The 27974-nt window shown below is 39.9% G+C and overlaps 1 protein-coding gene across 1 annotated transcript in view; it reads left to right on the top strand.

Moving 5' to 3' along the window:
• LOC120023442 overlaps positions 1-27974 on the top strand; it is a gene marked incomplete at both ends in the record, with an annotated part of 359115 nt that overhangs the window by 205850 nt on the left and 125291 nt on the right. Inside the window, 2 exon segments of the mRNA XM_038967467.1 lie at positions 19219-19920; positions 21915-21921. Coding sequence (XP_038823395.1) covers positions 19219-19920; positions 21915-21921 — 709 coding nt within the window.

Raw genomic sequence — 27974 nt, 5'->3', positions numbered from 1 at the left:
TGTTCTTAATGTTTTGTAGACTCAGTGTAAAGCACCACAGATAATCAAGTGCTATTTACATGTGATGCATTTGCTCTATTGTTTACAGTATGATTTGTATTGTATAGAGCGTGACTTTAAGGTAAAAGTACCGTCACATCTAGATAAAAACGAATGTGAAAATAAACAGAGCAAATCTGTATTAACACATTACCTATTCATAGATGTATTTATTCATCATCTACATATTCATATTAAGCTTCTACGTCTGTGTACAGGAACGTATTATTTGTAAGACATGAGAGAAAATATATCAGCTTATTGATAAATTATTATGACGTTCTTTCCAATACAAAAGTGTAATAACTATTGTTTCCAAACTGCGTTACCCACTCCAGCCAGCAGATGGCGATGTGCGTCTTTCAGGTGATGCTTCTTGCGGTGACGTATAATGGACTGGACGGGACGCTTCTTCAGGAACAACAACGCGGCTACTCTTTCAACCGCCTCGGTAGCTTGCTAAGCCAACATAAAACCGATAGATTGACGCGTTACACCGTGTTTGTGTACATTAGCTAATCTCAGTGTTTTAAACACATTTCTGTTGATTTATCAACTGATGACCTTTAGCCTAATTTGCTTGTTCAATTTGCAAACTTGTTTAAGATTGATACTGAGCCTAGCGTTAGGCTAGTCGCTAATGCTAACTAACTAGCTAACATCCCCGACCATGACCTCACTAAACTACTCCTCCCCTGCTAAAGAAGAGGGGGTCTGCTGTATGGAGAAAGAAGCTCTGGGACTGAACAATGTCGTGGAAGATGAGGGTGTTATAGTGAAAGAAGAGGAGGTTGTTACAGTGAAAGAAGAGGAGGCTGTTACAGTGAAAGAAGAGGAGGCTGTTATAGTGAAAGGAAGAGGAGGCTGTTACAGTGAAAGAAGAGGAGGCTGTTACAGTGAAAGAAGAGATAGCATCCTCTTCCTCTAGAGGAAGAGGATGCTATCTCAATAAAGGTGAAGGAGGAAGACGTTTTGGGAGTGAAAGAGGAGGAGACAGAATATCTGATTATCACCAGTGAGTACTGTCTTAAACAGGGGCACAAACTGTTGTTGAACTAATGTGTGGTTTTAAAGGGGCATTCTACTGAAGTTCTACACTTGAATATGTTGTTCTGTACTGTAGGAATTGTTTCAGGGGCCATCTGCTGTTGGTACATATATTTTTGGGACTTTTAAATGAGATTAATCGAATTCTCCATGTGGTCGACATTAAAGTGCACCTCATCTAATATAGCAGGCTTTTCAAATTCAATATTGTTGCATATTTTGTACATTAAATATCAAAGGGACACAAAAGGCACCCATTTCGTGAAACTACCCTTTCACATTTTCAACACAAACATTATTTTATAAAATCATGATGAAGTGGCCATTTTAGGCCCTTTTTAGACATATTCATGCCTCTTGTTAGACCCTATGATTGCAATAGAAGATCATAAGTTTACAATCGGTTTGATGTTCTCGTTAACACAGGAGAGAGACATGACTATCGTGGATCCTCTGGGGAGCATCAACAACATCCTGATGCTGAGGAGGCAGAGAAGAGTCTCTCCAGATCAGAACACCAGATGGTACAGCTTGGTCTGGTCTAGCATACAGCTTGCTCTATCGGGGTCTGGGCTGGGTTTCTGTATAGCACTTCATAACAACAGTGACATCAGCATCCATAATGATGTTTCTGTGTCCCCTCTTTATGGTTACCAGGACAACGCTAGCCCTTCCTCCCTCCTGGAGTCCCCATTTCGTGCCTCTCCCGGTAGCACCTTACTGCTGGGTATGAAGAGGTTGTCTGTGCTGCTGGTGGACTGCAGGAAAACAACGGGGCTGAGTGGAACTGTGAGAGGAGGAGGAGAGAAGAAAGGATCAGATTTGACACATCAAAGTAAGTGCTGTAGTTTAGTTTGAACAAATACAGTAGATCTGCCCACTGGTATCTGTTACCAGGACAACCAGCAGAGTTCTGTTAGTTGACAGGAAGATGGACTGGTGGATATGGATGTTATGAATATCATAACACTGAAAAAGGATTCTGCCAATTAAAAGAGAGAAACCAATAGACCATATAAAACCTTGATGAAAGTTAGCTTTAGAGAGAAAGTTCTAAGATGATCCAATGTAAGGTGCTCGTTTTTCAAAAACATTTTCTCAAAATATTATGGATGTTACATTGTCTGTCCCAGTCAACCCCCCTATCTTTACAAGACTGTTGAACAGGAAAACTAAACTCAAGACACTGTTAATTAATTAACTAATACTGGAGGAAAGCTGTGATCAGGCTGCCCACTCAAGAGAAAGCTTCAAACTGTAACCAGTGCCGTCAACCTTGTTAAGGTTATCAATCAACCTACCAGGGTAGTTACAAACAGTACAGAAATTAAATCATCAACATATTTTGATCATATCTTTACTAATGCTGCAGAAATGTGTTTTAAAGCAGTTTCCAGATCCATCAGATGTAGTGATCACAATATAGTAGCCATATCTAGGAAAACCAAAGTTCCAAAGGCTGGGCCTAATATTGTGTAAAAGAGGTCATACAATACGTTTTGTAGTGATTCCTATGTTTTTGATGTAAATAATATTTGTTGGTCCGTGGTGTGTAATGATGAGCAACCAGACGCTGCCCTTGACACATTTATGAAATTGCTTATCCCAGTTACTAATAAGCATGCACCCGATAAGAAAATGACTGTAAAAACTGTTGAATCCACGTGGATTGATGAGGAATAGAAAAATGGTATGGTGTATATGCAGTGGTTCCCAAACGTTTTATAGTCCGATACCCCTTCAAACATTCAACCTCCAGCTGTACCCCCTCTAGCACCAGGGTCAGCGCACTCTCAAGTGTTGTATTTTGCCATGATTGTAAGCCGGTCACACACACACACTATACGATACATTTATTAAACATAAGAATGAGTGTGAGTTTGTCAAAACCCAGCTCTTCCTATTAGAGGTTGACCGATTATGATTTTTCAACGCCGATACCGATTATTGGAGGACAAAAAAAGCCGATACTGATTAATCGGCCGATTTAAAAATATATATATTTATATATACACTGCTCAAAAAAATAAAGGGAACACTTAAACAACACAATGGAGGCGCTACCAGGAGACAGGCCAGTACATCAGGAGACGTGGAGGAGGCCGTAGGAGGGCAACAACCCAGCAGCAGGACCGCTACCTCCGCCTTTGTGCAAGGAGGAGCACTGCCAGAGCCCTGCAAAATGACCTCCAGCAGGCCACAAATGTGCATGTGTCAGCATATGGTCTCACAAGGGGTCTGAGGATCTCATCTCGGTACCTAATGGCAGTCAGGCTATCTCAGGCTACATGGAGGGCTGTGCGGCCCCACAAAGAAATGCCACCCCACACCATGACTGACCCACCGCCAAACCGGTCATGCTGGAGGATGTTGCAGGCAGCAGAACGTTCTCCACGGCGTCTCCAGACTCTGTCACGTCTGTCACATGTGCTCAGTGTGAACCTGCTTTCATCTGTGAAGAGCACAGGGCGCCAGTGGCGAATTTGCCAATCTTGGTGTTCTCTGGCAAATGCCAAACGTCCTGCACGGTGTTGGGCTGTAAGCACAACCCCCACCTGTGGACGTCGGGCCCTCATACCACCCTCATGGAGTCTGTTTCTGACCGTTTGAGCAGACACATGCACATTTGTGGCCTGCTGGAGATCATTTTGCACCCAACAACCTCCATGGGTTGATAAATTTGATTTCCATTGATAATTTTTGTGTGACTTTGTTGTCAGCACATTCAACTATGTAAAGAAAAAAGTATTTAATAAGAATATTTCATTCATTCAGATCTAGGATGTGTTATTTTAGTGTTCCCTTTATTTTTTTGAGCAGTGTATATCATACACACACACATTTTTGTAATATTGACAATTGCAACAATACTGAATGAACAATGAACACTTTTATTTTAAATTAATATAATACATAAATAAAATCAATTTAGTCTCAAATAACATGAGAACATTTGTTAAAACGAACCACCAGCTTTCATGGGTCTTCAATATTCCCAGTTAAATTTTAGGTTGTAGTGCAGATAGCAGAGCTTGTCTGCATGGTCCCCTGTCAGTCTGCTCCTCCACGAAACACAGACCTTATTTGAAGTAGATCAAGACATTTTCTATGGAAGACATGAACGGTAAAATAACGATAGAACCCCTTTCAAGTTCAGGAATTATAACGTGTTGACTATTTCTCTCTAAACCATATACCTTTGACTAATCCGGAAACTATCACCTCGAAAACAAAACGTTTATTCCGTTCCGTATTTTATCTAACGGGTGGCATCCATGAGTCTAAATATTCCTGTTACATTGCACAACCTTCGATGTTATGTCATAATTACATAAAATTCTGGCATTTAAAATGTGTCAATACTTTGCGCCCTTGATAACCAGCGCGCTTCTGTATTTTGTAAAAGCGTTACATGGTCGCTGCCCATATCATTGCATCTTGCAGAAAATACACGGGAGTTCAGTTAACCATTTTCACTGTAGTGTCCAAAACGTCTTTCAAGCAGTCAGGTATTCCCTTGGCAGCAAGAGCCTCTCGGTGGATGCTGCAGTGTACCCAAGTGGCGTCGGGAGCAACTGCTTGCACGCGCGTTACCACTCCACTATGTTTCCCTGTCATGGCATTTGCTCCATCAGTACAGATACCAACATCAGCAGCAGCTACGTTTGGCTACATATGGACCGTTAGTGGAATTCCCACGAGAGAGTAACGGTTAATGTGATTGGATGTTAAGTATTTGATTAGGCTACCTGTATTTGACATTGTGTTGTTATTTCGCTGAACACTAGATGGTTTAATTTAATTTTTGGCAGGGAAATGAGGCTACTCAGGTGAGAAAAAAACCTCACCCAAATGTATAGCCCCGTTGGAAAATATAAATGGACTGTTTGATAATGTGAATCACATTTTTATTTGGCGTACCCCAGTTTGGGAATACCTGGTTTCGAGGGAGGCAAAAAAAGAGATGGCAAATAAGTCTGGCTGTACAACTGATTGGCAAACTTATTGCAAATTGAGAAATCATGTGACTAAACTGAATAAAAATAACTACTACACTATAAAACCAAGATAAATGACAAAGAATGATTGTAAAAAGCTTTTCAGCATCTTCAATGAAATTTTGGGCAAAAAGGCTAACTCTGCTCCATCATTCATTGAATCAGATGGCTCATTCATGCCAACTACTTGAATTATTTTTTAATTTGCAAGATTAGCAAACTTAGGCATGACATGCCAGCAACAAACGCTGACACTACACATCCAAGTATATTGGACCAAATTATGAAAGACAAGCATTGTAATTTTGAATCTGTGAAGTAAGTGTGGAAGAGGTGAAACAATTGTCTATCAACAATGACAAGTCACCGGGGTCTGACAACGTGGATAGAAAATGATTGAGGATAATAGTGGATGATATTGCCACTCCAATTTGCCATATCTTCAATTTAAGCCTACTAGAAAGTGTGTTCCCTCAGGCCTGGAGGGAGGCAAGTCTTTCCGCTACCTAAGAATAGTAAAGCACCCTTTACTGGCTGAAATTGCTGACCAATCAGCCTGTTACCAACCATTACACTTTTTGAAAAAATTGTTTGACCAGATACAATGCGATCATAGCCTTCTGCTGGAAAAACTTGTTATGGCTTTACACCCCCTGCTATATTGTGGATAAAAAGCTACCTGTCTAACAGAACACAGAGGGTGTTCCAGAATGAAAGCCAGTACAACAGAATCAAGGTATAATCGGGAATTCCCCAGGGCAGCTGTCTAGGCACCTTACTTTTTTCAATTTTTACTAACGACATGCCTTTGGGTAAAGCCAGTGTGTCTAGGAATGAGGATGACTCAACACTATACACGTCAGCTACCACAGCAACTGAAATGACAGCAACACTTGACAAAGAGCTGAAGTTAGTTTCAGAATGGGTGGCAAGGAATAAGTTAGTCCTAAATATTTCAGGTAACCTTAAGTTACATTGGCCTACTATACTAATTCTGTAGCTGTATTGTTAGAGGAGCGTAAAGATAAAGATTTTGTTGGGGCGCCAGGCAGGTATTAACCTGCTGAAAGGAAAAGAGTAGAGTAGTGCTACCAGGCACACATCAGCAGAAGATACTGAATAGAGTGGAGCCTGTTGGCCAGATAGCCAGTGGAGACTAGAGTGGAGCCTGTTGGCCAGATAGCCAGTGGGGAGAGAACATAAGACCCACCATATAAAACGCCCGTCACAGCCCAGGGGTAACCCAACCAATAATACCTCATACAATAATAATGGCAGAGCAATTTAATGGCAACTTCATAGAAACAATTCGCAAGAAAGAACCCAATCATCAACATTAGAGGATTTGCAATAATCTGTATTACCTCCCAGTGGTGGAGTGCAGGGGGGTATGCATGGGTGTGTGGGTGGGTGTGTTCATAGACAACAAAGGCCTTAAAATGTAAACAGTCCCACAAAAAATCAATACAATTTAAACGACAATAAACATGAGCTCTCACGCAAACTCCCTCTAACTTCTTATGGACAGAAGTCTGTGTCTGGACGGTAGCGTCCCACCTGGCCAACATCCGGTGAAATTGCAGAGCGCAAAATTCAAACTACAGAATTATAAATATTTAACTTTTATAAAATCACAAGTGTAATACATCAAAATAAAGCTTAACTTCTTGTTAATCCAGCCGCTGTGTCCGATATCAAAAAGGCTGTAAGGCGAAAGCACACCATGCGATTATCTGAGGCCAGCACCCCGCGTACAAAAGCATGAAAAACATATTTCAACCAGGCAGGTGCGCCACGAAAGTCAGAAATGGCGATATAATAAATGCCTTACCTTTGATCTTCTTCTGTTGGTACTCCAAAAGGTCCCAGATACATCACAAATGGTCCTTTTGTTCGATAATGTCCTTCTTTATATCCATAAAAACTCAGTTTAGCTGGCGCGCTTCAGTCAATAATCCACCCAGTTTCCCTCCATCAAAATGCATACAAAATGAATCCCAAACGTTACTAATGAACTTTTCCAAACAACGTTTATAAAACAACGTTTATAATCAAACCTTAGGTACCCTAATACGTAAATAAACAATAAAATTTAAGACGGAGAACCGTTATTGTCTTTACCGGAGAAAAATACCAAAGAATGCGCTCTCTTCCACGCGCTTGGAAACAATACAGCCAAAATGGGAGCCACCTAGAAAAGCTCCATGCAGGATTTCGCCACAATTTCTCTGTATAAAATGGCCCATAACTTTAACACTAGCAGAGATCCTGGAACTGATATACCCTTACAGTATATTATATTCAACAATGTATACAAAAATCAACATTTATATTTTCAATATTCATGTAAGAAATGTTTGAATGAAATCCAAATACTACTCATATTACAGAGCAAGTGTTAAAGATTCATATTACACCCATTGTTGATTTGTAGCCTGTAGCATCTAATGATGAAACATTATGGAGTCTTAGAGGAGGACTGTAGCATCTAATGATGAAACATTATGGAGTCTTAAAGGAGGACTGTAGCATCTAATGATGAAACATTATGGAGTCTTAAAGGAGGACTGTAGCATCTAATGATGAAACATTATGGAGTCTTGAAGGAGGACTGTAGCATCTAATGATGAAACATTATGGAGTCTTAAAACTTCTTATGGCTAGTGGAACCCCTCGACAACATTCTGCTGAAAAGGCAGAGCGCTAAATTTAATTTTTTTTTTGAAATATGTAACTTTGATGCATTCACAAGTGCAATACACCAAATTAAAGCTTAACTTCTTGTTAATCTACCCATCGTGTCCGATTTCAAAAAAGCTTTACAGCGAAAGCACACCATATAATTATGTTAGGTCAGAGCCTAGTCACAAAAACACACACAGCCATTTTCCAGCCAAAGAGAGGAGTCACAAAAAGCAGAAATATAGATTAAATTAAATTTATCACTAACCTTTGATGATCTTCATCAGATGGCACTTATAGGACTTCATGTTACACAATATATGTATGTTTTGTTTGATAAAGTTCATATTTATATCCAAAAATCTCAGTTTACATTGGCGCTTTATGGTCAGTAATGTTGTGCATCGAAAACATCCGGCAAATTTTCAGAGGCACATCAATTTAAAATACTCATAATAAACTTATAAAAGTTGATAAAAGATACAAGTATTATGCACAGAATTATAGATATACTTCTCCTTAACCTGTCTAGCTCCGGGGTTCCGCTAGCAGAACTCCTGCCACATTCCACTGAAAAGGCAGCGCGCGAAATTCAAAAAATATTTTTGAGAAATATTTAACTTTCACACATTAACAAGTCCAATACAGCAAATGAAAGATAAACATCTTGTGAATCCAGGCGCGGGCAAGTCCAGGCGAAAGTTCCGATGAAAAGTTCAAAAATGTATATTACAGTTCGTAGAAACATGTCAAACTATGTATAGAATCAATCTTTAGGATGTTTTTAACATAAATCTTCAATAATGTTCCAACCAGAGAATTCCTTTGTCTTTAGAATTGCAATGGAACGCAGGTCGCTCTCACGTGTAGGCGCGTGATCAGCTCATGCCACTCTGGCAGACCTCTGGTTGAAACAGCTCTCATTCCCCCTCCTTCACAGTAGAAGCCTCAAACAACGTTCTAAAGACTGTTGACATCTAGTGGAAGCCTTAGGAAGTGCAATATGACCCCATAGACACTGTACATTCGATAGGCAATGAGTTGAAAACTACAAACCTCAGATTTCCCACTTCCGGGTTGGATTTTCCTCAGGTATTTGCCTGCCATATGAGTTCTGTTATACTCACAGACATAATTCAAACAGTTTTAGAAACTTCAGAGTGTTTTCTATCCAATACTACTAATAATATGTATATATTAGCTTCTGGGCCTGAGTAGCAGGAAGTTTACTCTGGGCACGCTTTTCATCCGAATGTGAAAATGCTGCCCCCTTATCCCAAACAGTTTAAGTACTGCAGTGCATCTCCTCCTCATGGACTGCACCAGATTTGACAGTACTTGCTGTGAGATGTTACCCCACTCTTCCACCAAGGCACCTGCAAGTTCCCGGACATTTCTGGGGGGAATGGCCCTAGCTCTCACCCTCCGATCCAACAGGTCCCAGACGTGCGCAATGGGATTGAGATCCGGGCTCTTCGCTGGCCATGGCAGAACACTAACATTCCTGTCTTGCAGGAAATCATGCACAGAAGGAGCAGTATGGCTGGTGGCATTGTCATGCTGGAGGGTCATGTCAGGATGAGCCTGCAGGAAGGGTACCACATGAGGGAGGAGGATGTCTTCTCTGTAACGCAAACCGTTGAGATTGACTGCAATGACAACAAGCTCAGTCTGATGATGCTGTGACACACCGCCCCAGACCATGACGGCCCCTCCACCTACAAATCGATCCCGCTCCAAAGTGCAGGCCTCGGTGTAACGCTCATTCCTTCGACGATAAACGCGAATCCGACGATAAACGTGAATCCGACCATCACCCCTAGAGACAGAACCGTGACTTGTTAGTGAAAAGCACTTTTTGCCAGTCCTGTCTGGTCCAATGACGGTGGGTTTGTGCCCAGAGGCAACGTTGTTGCCGGTGATGTCTGGTGAGGACCTGCCTTTCAACAGGCCTACAAGCCCTTAGTCCAGCCTCTCTCATTCAATTGCGGACAGTCTGAGCTAGAGGTCGACCGATTAATCGGAATGGCCGATTAATTAGGGCCGATTTCAAGTTTTCATAATCGTAAATCTGTATTTTTGGGCGCAGATTTGCCCATTTTTTTTTTTGTTGCTACCTTTAATTAACTAGGCAAATCAGTTAAGAACACATTCTTATTTTCAATGACGGCCTAGGAACGGTGAGTTAACTGCCTTGTTCAGGGGCAGAACGACAGATTTTCACCTTGTCAGCCCGGGGTTTCAATCATGCAACATTACAGTTAACTAGTCCAACGCAATAACGACCTGCCTCTATCTCATTCCACTCCACAAGGAGACTGCCTGTTACGTAAATGCAGTAAGCCAAGGTAAGTTGCTAGCTAGCATCAAACTTATCTTATAAAAAACAATCAATCATAACCACTAGTTAACTACACATGGTTGATGATATTACTAGGTATTATCTAGCGTGTCCTGCGTTGCATATAATCTGACTGAGCATACAAGCATACAAGTATCTAAGTTTCTGACTGAACGTTGGTAGGCAGAAGCAGGCGCGTAAACATTCATTCAAAAAGCACTTTCGTGCGTTTTGCCAGCTGCTCTTTGTTGTGCGTCAAGCATTGCGCTGTTTATGACTTCAAGCCTATCAACTCCCGAGATTAGGCTGGTGTAACCGAAGAGAAATGGCTAGCTAGTTAGCGCGCGCTAAGAGCGTTTCAAACGTCACTCGCTCTGAGCCTTCTAGTAGTTGTTCCCCTTGCTCTGCATGGGTAGCGCTGCTTCGATGGTGGCTGTTGTCGTTGTGTTGCTGGTTCGAGCCCAGGGAGGAGCGAGGAGAGGGACGGAAGCTATACTGTTACACTTGCAATACTAAAGTGCCTATAAGAACATCCAATAGTCAAAGGTTAATGAAATACAAATGGTATAGAGGGAAATAGTCCTATAATTCCTATAATAACTACAACCTAAAACTTCTTACCTGGGAATATTGAAGACTCATGTTAAAAGGAATCACCAGCTTTCATATGTTCTCATGTTCTGAGCAAGGAACTGAAACGTTAGCTTTCTTACATAGCACATATTGCACTTTTACTTTCTTCTCCAACACTGTTTTTGCATAATTTAAACCAAATTGAACACGTTTCATTATTTATTGATTTTATTGATGTATTATATTAAGTTAAAATAAGTGTTCATTCAGTATTGTTGTAATTTTCATTATTACAAATAAAATAATCGGTAATCGGTATCGGCGTTGAAAAATCATAATCGGTCGACCTCTAGTCTGAGCACCAATGTAGGGATTGTGCGTTCCTGGTGTAACTTGGGCAGTTGTTGTTGCCATCCTGTACCTGTAGGTGTGATGTTCGGATGTACCGATCCTGTGCAGGTGTTGTTACACGTGGTCTGCCACTGCGAGGACGATACGCTGTCCGTCCTGTCTCCCTGTAGCGCTGTCTTAGGCGTCTCACAGTACGGACATTGCAATTTATTGCCCTGGCCACATCTGCAGTCCTCATGCCTCCTTGCAGCATGCCTAAGGCACGTTCACGCAGATGAGCAGGGACCCTGGGCATCTTTCTTTTGGTGTTTTTCAGAGTCAGTAGAAAGGCCTCTTTAGGGTCCTAAGTTTTCATAACTGTAACCTTAATAACCTCTACTTCATCACCCTCCCGGATCCGGGATCCTCCTCATCAAAAATAGCCTAGCCTAACGGGACAGGGATATCATATAATATAATTTTCATGAAATCACAAGTCCAATACAGCAAAGGAAAGATAAACATCTTGTGAATCCAGCCATCATTTCCGATTTTTAAAATGTTTTACAGCGAAAACACAATATGTATTTCTATTAGCTAACCACAATAGCCAAACACACAACCGCATATTTTCACCATGTTTCCACCGCATAGGTAGCTTTCACAAAACCGATAAAATTAATCACTAACCTTGAACAACTTCATCAGATGACAGTCTTATAACATCATGTTATACAATACATTTATGTTTTGTTCGAAAATGTGCATATTTGAGGTATAAATCATAGTTTTACATTGCAGCCACCATCAAAAATAGCAGCAAAGCAGCCAGAATAATTACAGAGAGCAACGTGAAATACATAAATACTCATCATAAAACATTTATGAAAAATACATGGTGTACAGCAAATGAAAGATAAACATCTTGTGAATCCAGCCAATATTTCTGATTTTTTTAAAAGTGTTTTACAGCGAAAACACAATATAGAATTATATTAGCTTACCACAATAGCCAAACACACAAAGGCATTTATTCACCGCAAAGGTAGCTTTCGCAAAAACCAGCAATAGATATAAAATGTATCACTAACCTTTGGACAACTTCATCAGATGACAGTTTTATAACATCATGTTATACAATACATTTATGTTTTGTTCGAAAATGTGCATATTTATAGCTACAAATCCTGGTTATACATTGTGAATACGTAGCAACGATTCACCAGAATCTCCGGAGATATTTTGGACACTCACCTAATCTGATTAAAGAACTCATCATAAACTTTACATAAAAATACTTGTTGTATGGCAAATGAAAGATACACTGGTTCTTAATGCAACCGCTGTGTTAGATTTTTAAAAATAACTTTACCATAACATACAGCTTGCGTTATTGTGAGACAGCGCTCACCAACACGGCGGAGAATAGGAGTCAACATTTTACACAGAGATACGAAATAACATCATAAATGTTGTCTTACTTTTGCTGAGCTTCCATCAGAATGTTGTGCAAGGAGTCCTTGGTCCCGAATAAATCGTTGTTTGGTTTTAGAATGTCCTTTTCTTCTGTCGAATTAGCAACCTTGGCTAGCCATGTGGCGCGAACGTTCCCATCATCTCTTGGCGCAAAGAACGGAAAATTCCAATAAACGTTGAATAAACTGATCAAAGGCGGTTGAAAAATCCTACTTTATGATGTTTTTATCATATGTATCAAATAAAATCCGAGCCGGAGATATTCGCCGTGTATACCGAACGCTTTTCTGAAGACAATGTCGAGATCCCCCGCGCGCGGTGGAAACGTGACAAAATACCGGACCTGTCACTCCAAAAGCTCTCATTCGGTCTCAGATCAAGCTAGACACCCCATTCAACCTTCCACTGCCTGTTGACATCTAGTGGAAGGCGTATGAAGTGCATACATATCGATAAATAAAAGCAGGCCCTGAAACAGTCTCGTTTTCAGATTTTTCACTTCCTGTATGGAGGTTTGCTGCCAAATGAGTTCTGTTTTACTCACAGATATAATTCAAACCGTTTTAGAAACTTCTGAGTGTTTTCTATCCAATAGTAATAATAATATGAATATTGTATGATCTAGATCAGAGTACGAGGCCGTTTAATTTCGGCACGATGTTTTCCAAAGTGAAAACAGCGCTCCCTATTGACAAGAAGTTATTAATAGCCTACCGTCTGTAGGCTGTTTGTGTCTTAACAACCGTTCCACAGGTGCATGTTCATTAATTGTTCATGGTTCATTGAACAAGCATGGGAAACAGTGTTTCAACCCTTTACAATGAACATCTGTGACGTTATTTGGATTTTTACGAATATTCTTTGAAAGACAGGGTCCTGAAAAAGACCCGTAATTTTTTTGGCTGAGTTTATTTTGTATATGTTTTATGTTGAAAAGTGTTTTTTTCTCAGACATAAATGAACAACTCCAGGTGAAAGACAAAGGCCATAGCTGTAATAAAATAACAAATGAACTGGCAAAGCAGCAGAGCGAGGCCCGCATCCAGCAATGTCATGAGTCACGTTTTGCAGCTGTTTCAGTACAGCACTACAGGGAGAGAGAGAGGGAGAGGGCAAACTCCACTGGACTAGTTTCAATGTATGGAATCACTTATGAGTTTCTGGATTTTGGGTAAACTTCTCCTTTAAAGCATCAGACTCCATAGTAATTCATCATTAGAAGCTACAGGCCTCCTTTAACTTCTTATGGCTGCAGGGGCAGTATTGAGTAGCTCTGATAAAAGGTGCCCATTTCAAACGGCCTCGTACTCAATTCTTGCTCGTACAATATGCATATTATTATTACTATTGGATAGAAAACACTCTCTAGTTTCTAAAACCGTTTGAATTATATCTGTGAGTAAAACAGAACTCATTTGGCAGCAAACTTCCTGACCAGGAAGTGGAAAGTCTGAAAACGAGGCTCTGTTCAAGGGCCTGCCTATAAATGGGCATGATGTGTATTAGTACATGCACGTCATACACCTTCCACTAGATGTCAAGAGGAAGTGAGAGAAGAAATGGAGTGTTTATCTTGGTCTGAGGTGGAATAAAACCTCTTGTCATGACGTGTCACCCATTTCCTGTTTTCTGGAGCGCGCGCGGAGGGACCTGGGATTGCCTTCTGAAAAGCTGTCGTTAAAGACGACTAATATCTCCGGCTGATTTTATTTGATAAATGTGACTATCATCGTAAAGTATGATTTTTCAATATAGTTTTATTAGATTATTGAAATTTATTCGGGACGTTAGGCGTGTTACGTTGTGTGCCTTTGTTCAGGAAGGAGAGCTTCGCGCCACTTGGCTAGTGTGCTTGCTAATTCAAGAGGGAAAAAGGACGTTCTAAATCCAAACAACGATTGTTCTGGACAAAGGACCCCTTGTACAACATTCTGATGGAAGATCATCAAAAGTAGGACCCATTTTATGATGCTATTTCATATATCTGTCGAACTTGTGTACTATTCGTTTTGCGCCCAGGTTTTGGGCACTCTCTGGCTATAACGTAAGCCTTATGTCGTAATGAAGTTATTTTTAGAATTCTAACACGGCGATTGCATTAAGAACTAATATATCTATCGTTTCCTATACAACATGTATTTTTTAGTCATGTTTATGAATAGTTATTTGGTCAGAATAGGTGAGTTTTAGAAAAATATCCGGACGTTGTGGGAAAAAGATGCTACGTTAGCACAATGTATAACCACTGATTTCAGCTCTAAATATGCAAATTTTCGAACAAAACATAGATTTATTGAATAACATGTTATAAGACTGTCATCTGATGAAGTTGTTTCTTGGTTAGTTTGGTTGGTTCTAGGTTAGTTTGGTTGGTTTTGTGCATGCTACCTGTGCTGTGAAAAATGTCTGTGCTTTTTTCTATTGGGGGTGAGCTAATATAAATATACGTGGTGTTTTCCCTGTAAAACATTTAAAAAATCGGACATGTTGGCTGGATTCACAAGATGTGTATCTTTCATTAGCTGTATTGGACTTGTTAATGTGTGAAAGTTAAATATTTAAAAAAAATATATTTTGAATTTCGCGCCCTGCACTTGAGCTGGCTGTTGTCATAAGTGTACCGACACCGGGCTGCAGCCATAACCGGTTAAGACTCCATGTTTCATCATTAGATGCTACAGTCCTCCTTTAATGCAGCTGGTGGCCACACCAGATACTGACTGTTACTTTTGACCCCCCCACTTTGTTCAGGGACACATTATTCAATTTCAGTTAGTCACATGTCTGTGGAACTTGTTCAGTTTATGTCTGTTATTGAATGTTGTTATGTTCCAACAAATATTTACACATGTTAAGTTTACTGAAAATAAAAGCAGTTGACAGTGAGAGGACGTTTCTTTTTTTTGCTGAATTTAGATTGACGAGGGGGGGGGAACAATTGAATCAATTTTAGAATATTGCTGAAATGTAACAAAATTTGGAAAAGGTGATGGGGTCTGAATACTTAAAACCTCTCTGGGATATGTGGGACGCTAGCCTCCCACCTGGCCAAAAGCCAGTAAAAATGCAGAGTGCCAAATTCAACTAAAATACTATAAATATCAAACTTTCATTAAATCACACATGCAATATACCAAATTAAAGCTACACTTGTTGTGAATCTAGCCAACATGTCAGATTTCAAATACGCTTTTCGGCGAAACCAAAACGATGCTATTATATGAGGATAGCACCATAGTAAACAAAGAGAGAGAAGCATATTTCAACCCTGCAGGCGTGACACAAAACGCAGAAATATAAATATAATTCATGCCTTACCTTTGACGAGCTTCTTTTGTTGGCACTCCAATATGTCCCATAAACATCACAAATGGTCATTTTGTTCGATTAATTCCGTCGATATATATCCAAAATGTCAATTTATTTGGCACGTTTGATCCATAAAAACACCGGTTCCAACTTGCGCAACGTGACTACAAAGTATCTCAAAAGTTACCTGTAAACTTTGCCAAAACATTTCAAACTACTTTTGTAATACAACTTTAGGTATTTTTTTACGTAAATAATGGATAAAATTGAAGACGGGATGATCTGTGTTCAATACAGGAGGAAAACAAACTGTAGCTAGCTTTCTGGTCACGCGCTTCTAACAAACAGGACACTTCGAGTGACCCTCCTTCAAGATGGCTGTACTTCTTCATTACACAAAGGAAAAACCTCAACCAATTTCTAAAGACTGTTGACATCCAGTGGAAGCGGTAGGAACTGCAAGAAGGTCCCTTAGAAATCTGGATTCCCAATGAAAAATTATTGAAAAGAGAGTGACTTCAAAAAAAAGAAATCTGAATGGTTTGTCCTCTGGTTTTCGCCTGCTAAATAAGTTCTGTTATACTCACAGACATGATTCAAACTGTTTTAGAAACTTCAGAGTGTTTTCTATCCAAATCTACTAATAATATGCACATCTTATCTTCTGGGGATGAGTAGCTGGCAGTTGAATTTGGATATGCTTTTCATCCAAACGTGAAAATGCTGACCCCTATCCTAGAGAAGTTTTTAACGAATGCACTGTGTGTGTGTATACTGAACCAAAATATAAACAACGATTTACAGTTTATCAGTCAGTGATTGTAAATAAATAAATGAGGCCCTAATCTATGGACTTTACATAACTGGGCAGGGGCGCAGCCATTGGTGGGCCCTGGAGGGCATATGCCCACCCATTGGCTGGGCCTGGCTCCGCAATCAGAATTAGTTTTTCCCCACAAAAGGGCTTCATTACAAAGAGAAATACAACTCGGGTGGCTGGTCTCAGACGATGTGGAGGTCCTGGGCTGGCGTCGTTACATGTGGTCTGTGGTTGTGAGGCCAGTTGGATGTACTGCCAAATTCTCTAAAATAACTTTGTAGGGGGCTTCTGGTAGAGAATTTAACATTCAATTATCTGGTAACAGCTCCAGTGGATATTCCTGCAGTCAGCATGCCAATTGCACGCTCCCTCAAAACTTGAGAGATCTGTGGCATTGTGTTGTGTGACAGAACTGCACATTTTAGTGGCCTTTTATTCTCCCCAGCACAAGGTGCACCTGTGTAATGATCCCTAACAGGGATGTAAAAAATTCTGCAATCTTTTTTTTCAGCTCATGAAACATCCAACACTTTACATGTTGCGTTTATATTTTTGTTTATTGTAGTTACTTTCAGTTTTAGGAACATCTTCCCAAATATTTAACTTTATTTTTTACTTTACCCAAAATATGACATCAGCGATAGTCAAAATGTTGAAAATCTGTGAACGTCTAAATAACAAATTGGGCCATTTCAACAGCAGGTGTCGAACCCTTTCAACAACGGGGAGATTTTACTGATGTGCTTTGTGTCTTCGACGTAAAAACAAATTTTGGACTTCCACTTAAAATTACTTATTTACTTATTTTATGTTTAAGGAAGTGTGTACAGTTGTGGCCAAACGTTTTGAGAATGACACAAATATGAATTTTCAGTCTGCTGCCTCAGTTTGTATGATGGCAATTTGCATATACTCCAGAATGTTACGAAGAGTGATCAGATGAATTGTAATTAATTGAAAGTCCCTCTTTGCCATGTAAATGAACTGAATCCCCCCCCCCCCCAAAACTGGAAGCTTCAAAAGGAGGGTGGTGCTTGGAATCATTGTTCTTCCTCTGTCACCCATGGTTACCTGCAAGGAAACACGTGCCATCATCATTGCTTTGCACAAAAAAAGGCTTCACAGGCAAGGATATTGCTGCCAGTAAGATTGCACCTAAATCAACCCTTTATCGGATCATCAATAACTTCAAGGAGAGCGGTTCAATTGTTGTGAAGAAGGCTTCAGGGCACCCAAGAAAGTCCAGCAAGCGCCAGGACCGTCTCCTGAAGTTGATTCAGCTGCGGGATCGGGGCACCACCAGGACAGAGCTTGCTCAGGAATGGCAGCAGGCAGGTGTGAGTACATCTGCACACAGACTGATATTCTGCAAAAGGTACAGGGATTGGACTGCTGAGGACTGGGGTAAAGTCATTTTCTCTGATGAATCCCCTTTTCGATTGTTTGGGGCATCTGGAAAAAACCTTTCTCTGAGAAGACAAGGTGAGCGCTTCCATCACTCCTGTGTCATGCCAACGGTAAAGCATCCTGAGACCATGTGTGGGGTTGCTTTTCAGCCAAGGGTGTGGGCTCACTCACAATGTTGCATAAGAACACAGCCATGAATAAGGAATGCTACCAACACATCCTCCGAGAGCAACTTCTCCCAACCATCCAGGAACAGTTCGGTGACGAACAATGCCTTTTCCAGCATGAAGGAGCACCTTGCCATAAGGCAAACGTGATAAGTGGCTCGGGGAACTAAGTGGCTCGTGGGAACAAAACATCAATATTTTGGGTCCATGGCCAGGAATCTCCCCAGACCTTAATCCCATTGAGAACTTGTGGTCAATCCTCGAGGCGGGTGGACAAACAAAAACCCACAAATTCTGACAAACTACTAGCATTGATTATGCAAGAATGGGCTGCCATCAGTCAGGATGTTTTAGCCCAGAAGTTAATTGAGACCAGGGTGGATTGCAGAGGTCTTGAAAAAGAAGGGTCAACACTGCAAATATTGACTCTTTGCATCAACTTCATGTCATTGCCAATAAAAGCCTTTGACACTTATGAAATGCTTATACTTATACTTCAATATTTCATAGTAACATCTGACAAAAATATCTGAAGACACTGAAGCAGCAAACTTTGTGGAATTAATATTTGTGTCATTCTCAAAACTTTTGGCCACGACTGTAGGTCGCATTCTGTATCATACAGCTATGAAAGTTATATATTTAGAACCACCTGCTCGATTGGAATTAAGCGACATCTGTTTATTGAGTGTCCAAGAACAGTTAAGTTTGTGTTCTGACTTGTAAAACAGAATGAATGAATAAGTAATGTAAACATTATCAGTAATTACCAGGAAACTCTACAACATTTGTTTTAAAATCACACCAAGATTGTTAAACTGGCCTTAGCTTATTGAGCGATCTGATTAGGATTTACCCTTGTAGCAAGGCCTATTTATCATGTGGAGGTTTCATTCGGGTCTCATTTTTTTAAAACACATTGTCTTTGGCAGGAGAAAGACCAGACTCAGAGGAACCAGAGCCAGGCACGTCCAAACCAACAAGAAGACACCAGTGTTCCCACTGTGGAAAGTGTTTTAACCAGTTAAGGGACCTGTACCGACATGAGATAATACACAAAGGGGAGAAGCCTTACCACTGCTCCCAGTGTGGCAAGTGTTTTAATAACCAGTTAGGGAACCTGAAACAACATGAGAGAATACATACAGTTGAAAAACCTTACCACTGCTCACAGTGTGGTAAGTGTTTTAATAACCAGTTAGGGAACCTGAAACAACATGAGAGAATACACACAGGGGAGAAGCCTTACCACTGCTCCCAGTGTGGCAAGAGTTTTAAACATTTATGTAAACTGAAAATTCATGAGAGAATACACACAGGGGAGAAGCCTTACCACTGCTCCCAGTGTGGCAAGTCTTTCAACTGGTCAGGGGATCTGAAAAAACACGAGAGAATACACACAGGGGAGAAGCCTTACCACTGCTCCCAGTGTGGCAAGTGTTTTAACAACTTAGGGAACCTGAAAGTTCATGAGATAATACACACAGGGGAGAAGCCTTACCACTGCTCACAGTGTAGAAAGAGTTTTAACCATTTAAGTAACCTGAAAGAACATGAGATAATACACACAGGGGAGAAGCCTTACCACTGCTCAGAGTGTGGAAAGTGTTTCAACCGGTCAGGGGATCTGAAAAAACACAAGAGAATACACACAGGGGAGAAGCCTTACCACTGCTCCCAGTGTGGAAAGTGTTTTAACCAATTAAGCAACCTGAAAGAACACATGAGACTGCACATAGAGAAGGCTTACAAAAGCTCAGACTGTGGGAAAACCATATGAAATTGCTTCTTCCAATTATTGATAAACATGTACCTGTTAAGAAACTGACTGTTAGAACTGTTAAGGCTCCACGGATTGATGAGGAACTTAAAAACTGTATGTTTGAAAGATTTGGGGCAAAAGGAGTGGCTAATAAGTCTGGCTGCACATCTGGCTGGCTTACGTACTGCAAATGGAGAAATGATGTGACCAAACTCAACAAAATAATACACTTTATTTGGAAGCCAAGATCAATGATATAAAGAATGATGGGAAAAAAACTTGTAAAAAATCATAATGAAAGAAAAGCAGTGCAAGTATTGAATGTTGTAAAGTTAGTGTGGGAGAGGTGGAAAAATTGTTATCGATCAATAATGACATTGACAACTTAGATGGGAAGCTACTGAGGACAGTAGCTGACTCTATAGCCACTCCTATCTGTCATATTTTTAATCTGAGCCTAGAGGAAAGTCTTTGTCCTCAGGCCTGGAGGAAAGCCAAAGTAATTCCACTACCCAAGAGTGGTAAACACGGCCTTTACTGGTTCTAACAGCAGACCTATAAGCTTGCTGCCAGCTCTTAGCAAACTGTTGGAAAAAATTGTGTTTGACCAAATACAATGATATTTCTCTGTAAACAAATTAAAACAGACTTTCAGCATTCTTATAGAGAAGGGCACTCAACATGTGCTGCACTGACACAAATTACTGATGATTGGTTAAGAGAAATTGATAACAAGAAGATTGTGGGAGCTCTATTGTTAGATTTCAATGCAGCCTTTGATATTATTGACCGCAACCTGTTGTTTAAGAATGTCTGTGCTATGGCTTTTCAACCTCTGCCATAATGTGGATTCAGAGCTATCTATCTAGTAGAACTCAGAGGGTTTTTAAAGGAAGCTTCTCTAATGTCAAACATATAAAGTGTGATGTACCGCAGGGCAGCTCTCTAGGCCCTCTACTCTTTTCTATTCTTACCAATGACCTGCCACTGGCATTAAACAAAGCATGTGTGTCCATGTATGCTGATTATTCAACCATATAAGCATCAGCAACCACAGCTAATGAAGTCACTGAAACACTTAACAAAGAGTTGCAGTCTGTTTTGGAATGGGTGGCCAGTAATAAACTGGTCCTGAACATCTCTAAAACTATAAGAGCATTGTATTTGGTAGAAATCATTCCTTAAGTTCTAGACCTCAGCTGAATCTGGTAATGAATTGTGTTGCTGTTGAACAAGTTGAGGAGACTAAATTACTTGGCATTACCTTAGATTGTAAACTGTCATGGTCAAAACATATAGATTCAGTGGTTGTAAAGATGGGGAGAGGTCTAGCCTCAAAGAGATGGTCTGCTTTTTTGACACCACACTCCAAAAAGCAAGTTCTGCAGGCTCTAGTTTTGTCTAATCTTGATTATTGTCCAGTCGTGTGGTCCAGTGCTGCAAGGAAAGACCTAGTAAAGCTGCAGCTGGCCCAGAACAGAGCGGCACGTTTCGCTCTTAATTGTAATCAGAGGGCTGATATAAATACCATGCATGCCAGTCTCTCTTGGCTAAGAGTTGAGGAGAGACTGACTGCATCACTTCTTCTTTTTATAAGAAACATGAATATGTTGAAAATCCCAAATTGTTTGCATAGTCTGTAAGGGAATTCTGCCCTATGTGCACAGAAGAGACCACAGGAAATCCGTATTTGATCAGAGCTAAGTTTGTTTAATAAGGATTGCAACCCGGAGTTTACACTTTCAGCAATTTGTAAGCAAGACACTCAGTTCAAAAGATGGTGTTTTCCCTTTTTATCCCCTACTGAGGATCACCCCGCCCAGGGTGATGTCCCTTAACTTTAACACCTTATAACCTCATAATTAATAGTTGCTAATACAAAGATGTCTCTGCCAGGCAGATTGGCAGTTAGTATTGGCAGTTAGTTTCCCAATCACTCTTCCCCTTATTGCTATCATGTCAGACTGGAAGTAAGACTGGAACATAGTATCAACAGGAACTCTTAGTTCCCTTTATCCATCTGTTAACTAAAATATAGTTTCAACACGCAGACATCTGACTTTGTACAGTTGACCTTTTCATGCACTTGCAAGGTGTCAACCACTGATTCTTAATCTCAAGTTAAAGCAACACAAGAATCATTGTACTTTTGTCATCACAGGTGTTCCTATAATGTACAGATATCATCAAAGTTCTTACAAGTCAACTTACACACAGCTCTGACACGCACACTTATCCCACCAGACATGCCACCGGGGGTCTTTTCACAGTCCACAAGATTCCAGAACAAATTCAAGAAAGCGTACAGTATTATATAGGGCCCTTATTGCATGGAACTTCCTTCCATCTCATATTGTTCAAATAAACAGCAAACCTGGTTTCAAAAAACAGATCAAGCAACACCTCACGGCACAACCCCTCTCCCCTATTTGACCTAGATAGTTTGTGTGTATGCATTGATATGTAGGCTACGTGTGCCTTTTACAAAATGATTTTGGTTAGGCCAGGGTGTGACTCGGGTGGAAATTCCAGTTTCTTTATTTCTATGTTTTCTATTTCTTTGTTTTTGGCCGAGTGTGGTTCCCAATCGGAGGCAGCTGTCTATCGTTGTCTCTAATTGGGAATCATACTTAGCCTTTTGTCAATAGGGGGAGCAGTTAGCATTTATTTTTTCTGGGTGTCGCCAAATTAAACTGCCTCGTGCTCAATTCTTGCTCGTACAATATGCATATTATTAATTCTATTGGATAGAAAACACTCTCTAGTTTCATAAACCGTTGGAATTATGTCTGTGGGTGACCCAGAACTCTTTCTACAGCGAAATCCATGACAGGTACTGCGATGGTCTGAGAGCGAAGCTCTGGTCTCAGATCAGTTTTTAAGGTCTGTGTGTATCCTATGGAACGACATGAACTGCACCCGCCTTCCCCTGGATGTCAGTAACCAATGAGAAGTGGAATGGGCCTGCTACGTAGCTCTCAGAGGTTATAAAAGGCCAAGGAGTGAGGGGAGCCTTCCTTTCGACGCTGACCATTACGCAGAAAGGGACCTCAAGATGCCATTTTCAAACGCTCAGTAATCAACGTTAGATGTATCCGTCTGTAATTTAATTCGATATAGGTGTTAGAAGCATCATAACGAAGCTATTTTAAACCGAGTTATATCAGATTATGCGAGTATATTGCTATTTTTCGGAATTTCCTCAGTATTGCGTCGTGAGGATTTGGACACGTTGGGGCAAAATAGCTATTGTTAGCTTTTGTTAGCTGCTATATCAGAAGTTGAATGCAACGTTTTACAACCAAGCAACGATTCTTTTGGACAAAGGACCACCATGCCAAGATTCTGATGGAAGCTCGTCGAAAAGTAAGAGCTATTTATGATGTTATTCCGTTTTTATGTGGAAAAATGTAAACTCAATAATGGCGATTAGTGACGCCATTATTGCGGCACTAGTCTGGCTGTAACGCACACTGTATGTCTAGTAACGTTAATTTTAAAAATCTAACTCAGCGGTTGCATTAATAACTAATGCATCTTTCATTTCATGTCCAACCTGTATTTTTTTAGTCAAGTTTATGAATAGTTTTAGATAAAAATAGTTGTATTTTCAAAATGGCGCCGGGCAGATTGCTTGAGTAGTTGAACACTATTTCCATTGTGTAAGCACGATTTGTGCCGCTAAATATGCACATTTTCGATCAAACTCTATATGGATTGTGTAATATGATGTTACAGGAGTGTCATCGGAAGAATTCTGAGAAGGTTAGTGAAAAAATTAATGTATTTTGGTGATGATAACGCTATAGCTAATTTTGCCTTGAATCAATGGTCGGGTAACGTTTGCAAATGTGGTATGCTAATATAACGATTTATTGTGTTTTCGCTGTAAGACACTTTGAAAATCTGAAATATTGTCTGAATTCACAAGATCTGTGTCTATCCATTGCTGTGAGCTGTGTATTTTTAAGAAATGTTTTATGATGAGTAAATTGGTAATACACGTTGCTCTATGTAGTAATTCTAGTCGCTTTGGGGAGATTTGTGATGGTGGCTGCAATTGCAAACTATGATTTATACCTGAAATATGCACATTTTTCTAACAAAACCTATGCTATACAATAAATATGTTATCAGACTGTCATCTGATGAGGTTTTTTCTTGGTTAGTGGCTATCAATATCTTTATTTGACCGAATTGGTGATAGCTACTGGTGTTGAGAAAAAATGGTGGACTAAGAAAAATGGTGTCTTTTGCTAACGTGGTTAGCTAATAGATTTACATATTTTGTCTTCCCTGTAAAACATTTAAAAAATCTGAAATGGTGGCTTTATTCACAAGATCTGTATCTTTCATTTGGTGTCTTGGACTTGTGATTTAATGATATTTAGATGCTACTATTTAATTGTGACGCTATGCTAGCGATGCTAATCAGTGTGGGGGGGGTGGGGGGTGATCCCGGATCCGGGTTTCTGAGGCAGTAAAAGTTAAGCAGCCTTTTTCCACCTGTGTTTTGTGGGTAGTTGTTTTCTGTATAGTTGATTTGCCCTACAGAACTGTTCGTTCTTCTCTTTGTTATTTTGTTCGAGTGTTTTTTGATTCAATAAAAATCATGAACACTTACCACGCTGCGCTTTGGTCCATGCCTTCCGACGAGAGACGTGACAATTATGTGTCATGTTTTGTGTTGACCCCAGGAAGAGTAGCTGCTGCTTTTGCAACAACTAATGGGGATCCTAATAAAATACCAAATACCGAACTCTGTTATTCTCTCTGAGCTCAGAAATAAAGAATCTTGGTTTGACTTGGACTCCAGCAGATCCTTATATTATAATATCCACTACAACTCACCCACAGATTGCTGTTTATCATTGTCTCAATGAAGAGTTCCTCGTTCCACTTTCCTGGGGGCATTTACAAGCCTCCCACTGGTTGAATAAACGTTGTTTCCACGTCAAATTAAAAAACATCCGTAACATTGATGAACCTTCACTATGTTCATCCCAAAACTAGTAACATTAACTATTGTCTATTGTTATTCTCAATAACTTCCTGGCCATATGAAATCCGAGCTAAATACAATGTTAGCGCCAGTTTTCATGTCTTTGATTATGCAAACATTTGTTTATTCGATTATATTTCTCATTAAGATGAATGCTGTTTTAATTCTATATGGGTCACGACTTGCTTTGGTCATGTGTTCTCTTATGGGTCAATAATTTTAATTAGAATATAGCAATTATGCTCTCTCCTCAATCACTTATAGTTTCTTTGGAAAGTATTCAGACCCCTTGACTTTTAGGTTTAGGTCATCATTAAAGGGGACATCTTAAATATTACAATGACCCTTTCAAAGACAGACATCCCCCGGACCTCCCCCCCATAACTATTTTAAAAAGGGTAAAAATGATCTGTTTTCTATGGCATTAAGGTCAGGGCTTTGTGATGCCCACTCCAATACCTTGACTTTGTTGTCCATTTTGCCACAACTTTGGAAATATGCTTTGCGTCATTGTCCATTTGGAAGACCCATTTGCGACCAAGCTTTAATTTCCTGACTGATGTCTTGAGATGTTGCTTCAATGTATTCACATAATTTTCCTCCCCCATGATGCCATCTATTTTGTGAAGTGCACCAGTCCTTCCTGCAGCAAAGCACCCCCATAACGTGATGCTGCCACCTGTGTGCTTCACGGTTGGGATGGTGTTCTTCGGCTTGCAAGCATCCCTCTTTTTCCTCCGAACATAACGATGGTCATTATGACCAAACAGTTCTATTTTTGATTCATCAGACCAGAGGACATTCAGGCGTTTGGAAATCGCTCCCAAGGATGAACCAGACTTGTGGAGGTCTACAATTTGTTTTCTGAGATCTTGGCAGATTTTATTTTATTTTCCCATGATGTCAATAAAGAGGCACTGAGTTTCAAGGTAGGCCTTGAAATACATCCACAGGTGCTCTTCCAATTGACTCAAATGATGTCAATTAGCCTATCAGAAGCTATGAAAGCTATGACATAATTTTCTGGAATTTTCCAAGGCACAGTCAACTTAGTGTATGTAAACTTCTGACCCACTGGGATTGTGATACAGTGAATGGTAAGTGAAATAATCTGTCTGTAAACAATTGTTGGAAAAATGACTTGTGTCATGCACACAGTAGATGTCCTAACCGACTTGCCAAAACTATAGTTTGTTAACAAGAAATTTGTGGAGTGGTTGAAAAACGAGTTTTAATGACTACAACTTAAGTGTATGTAAACTTCGACTTCAACTGTATATATTGTATACTGTATCCTTCACTATCTATTCTTTACTATCTATTGCATCTTAGCTGCTCTGTTACTGCTCATCCATATGTTTTATACTTATATATATCCCATTCCTTTACTAGATTATATATATTAGGTTTAGTTGTGGAATTTGTTACCTGTATTATCTGTTAGATACTGCTGCACTGTCGGATCTAGAAGCATAAGCATTTTGCTACGCTACCAATCACATCTGCTAACCATGTGTATGTGACCAATCACATCTGCTAACCATGTGTATGTGACCAATCACATCTGCTAACCATGTGTATGTGACCAATAACATCTGCTAACCATGTGTATGTGACCAATAACATCTGCTAACCATGTGTATGTGACCAATAACATCTGCTAACCATGTGTATGTGACCAATAACATTTGATTTGATTTCAACAAAACAAATCCATGTGATGATGTTTGATTAATGTGGAAAACTGATTGGATTTGTAAAAAGCCATGAACATCAGGTATTTTTTATTTTTCATCGAACTGGCAACCTAAATCCAATGACAGGGTGACATTTTGTGTTGATTTCATGTTGAATTCACTTTAGTTGACGACTCAAAGAAATGTAAATAGAAACTAGATGTTGAACTGACGTCTGTGCCCAGTGGGCTGGTTTGAATAAGTAGCAGGTGTTGGATCAATATCCACCTTAGTAGCTAAGTTTCCATGCAATTTGCGGCAGATTTCCATGTGAATATTCTCAAATCTGCATAAAACAATATACACATTTTCCCATCAGAAATGTTTGCATCAAACAGACTTATTGCGGATAAAAGGCTTTGCGTTATGACGTAGTGCACAAGAAGAACAACGTTTGCTGATAAATTCCAATGTACAGAATGAAAAAAACAAGTTAAATTGGTTTCCATCACATTTTCAACTCTCCTGATGGTTTTAAAAACTTGTGTGAAATAGAAAACGTGCTCTTGTCCCGTGCACTGTAGCCAGCAGCTCACATATACAGTGATGGTAGGCTACCTACATGATGAGATTATTATGGATAAGAGACATATTATTTGTCAAATGGCAGCCAAGCATCAATCATCATGTCACCAGAATAAGACCATCAAAATGTATTGGAAAGGAGCATCAAGCTCATCACATGCACTTTCACCACCCTGTGAAGTTCATAACTTATTTCATCTGTAGCCTAATAAACTGCATGGTTTCTCAAGTCATAGTGGGAGGACCACACAACATATCATCATGTGACTCCAAGTTAACTAAGATGTGATTGTTATTATATAAATATTTGTGGATAAATTAGTTTCCACCGCCATTTCTTGCTCATACATTTTTACTGACACAAAAAGACCCCACCATGTCAAACAAACTAACAAATTGTCTATCTGCATTAATAAAAGTGTACAGGCATATCCTGTTTCCGTCATCCCGGTCATTACTTTTGAAATGGTTGGATCAATATCCACCTTCATGATATGGATGAAGCCTGATTTGGAATGTCTGAGTAGTTCTATCTGATGTCATAATACACCTCTGATAGTCAAGTGATATTTAGAATGTCTGAGTAGTTCTATCTGATGTCATAATACACCCCTCTGATAATCAAGTGATATTTGGAATGTCTGAGTAGTTCTATATGATGTCATAATACACCCCTCTGATAATCAAGTGATATTTGGAATGTCTGAGTAGTTCTATATGATGTCATAATACACTCTGATAGTGATCCATTTGCTCCATT

The sequence above is a fragment of the Salvelinus namaycush genome, chromosome 2 (assembly GCF_016432855.1).
Source record: "Salvelinus namaycush isolate Seneca chromosome 2, SaNama_1.0, whole genome shotgun sequence".
Taxonomy (NCBI): domain Eukaryota; kingdom Metazoa; phylum Chordata; class Actinopteri; order Salmoniformes; family Salmonidae; genus Salvelinus; species Salvelinus namaycush.
The sequence above is the reverse complement of the archived record's forward strand: the minus strand, read 5'-3'. Positions and strand labels throughout refer to the sequence as shown.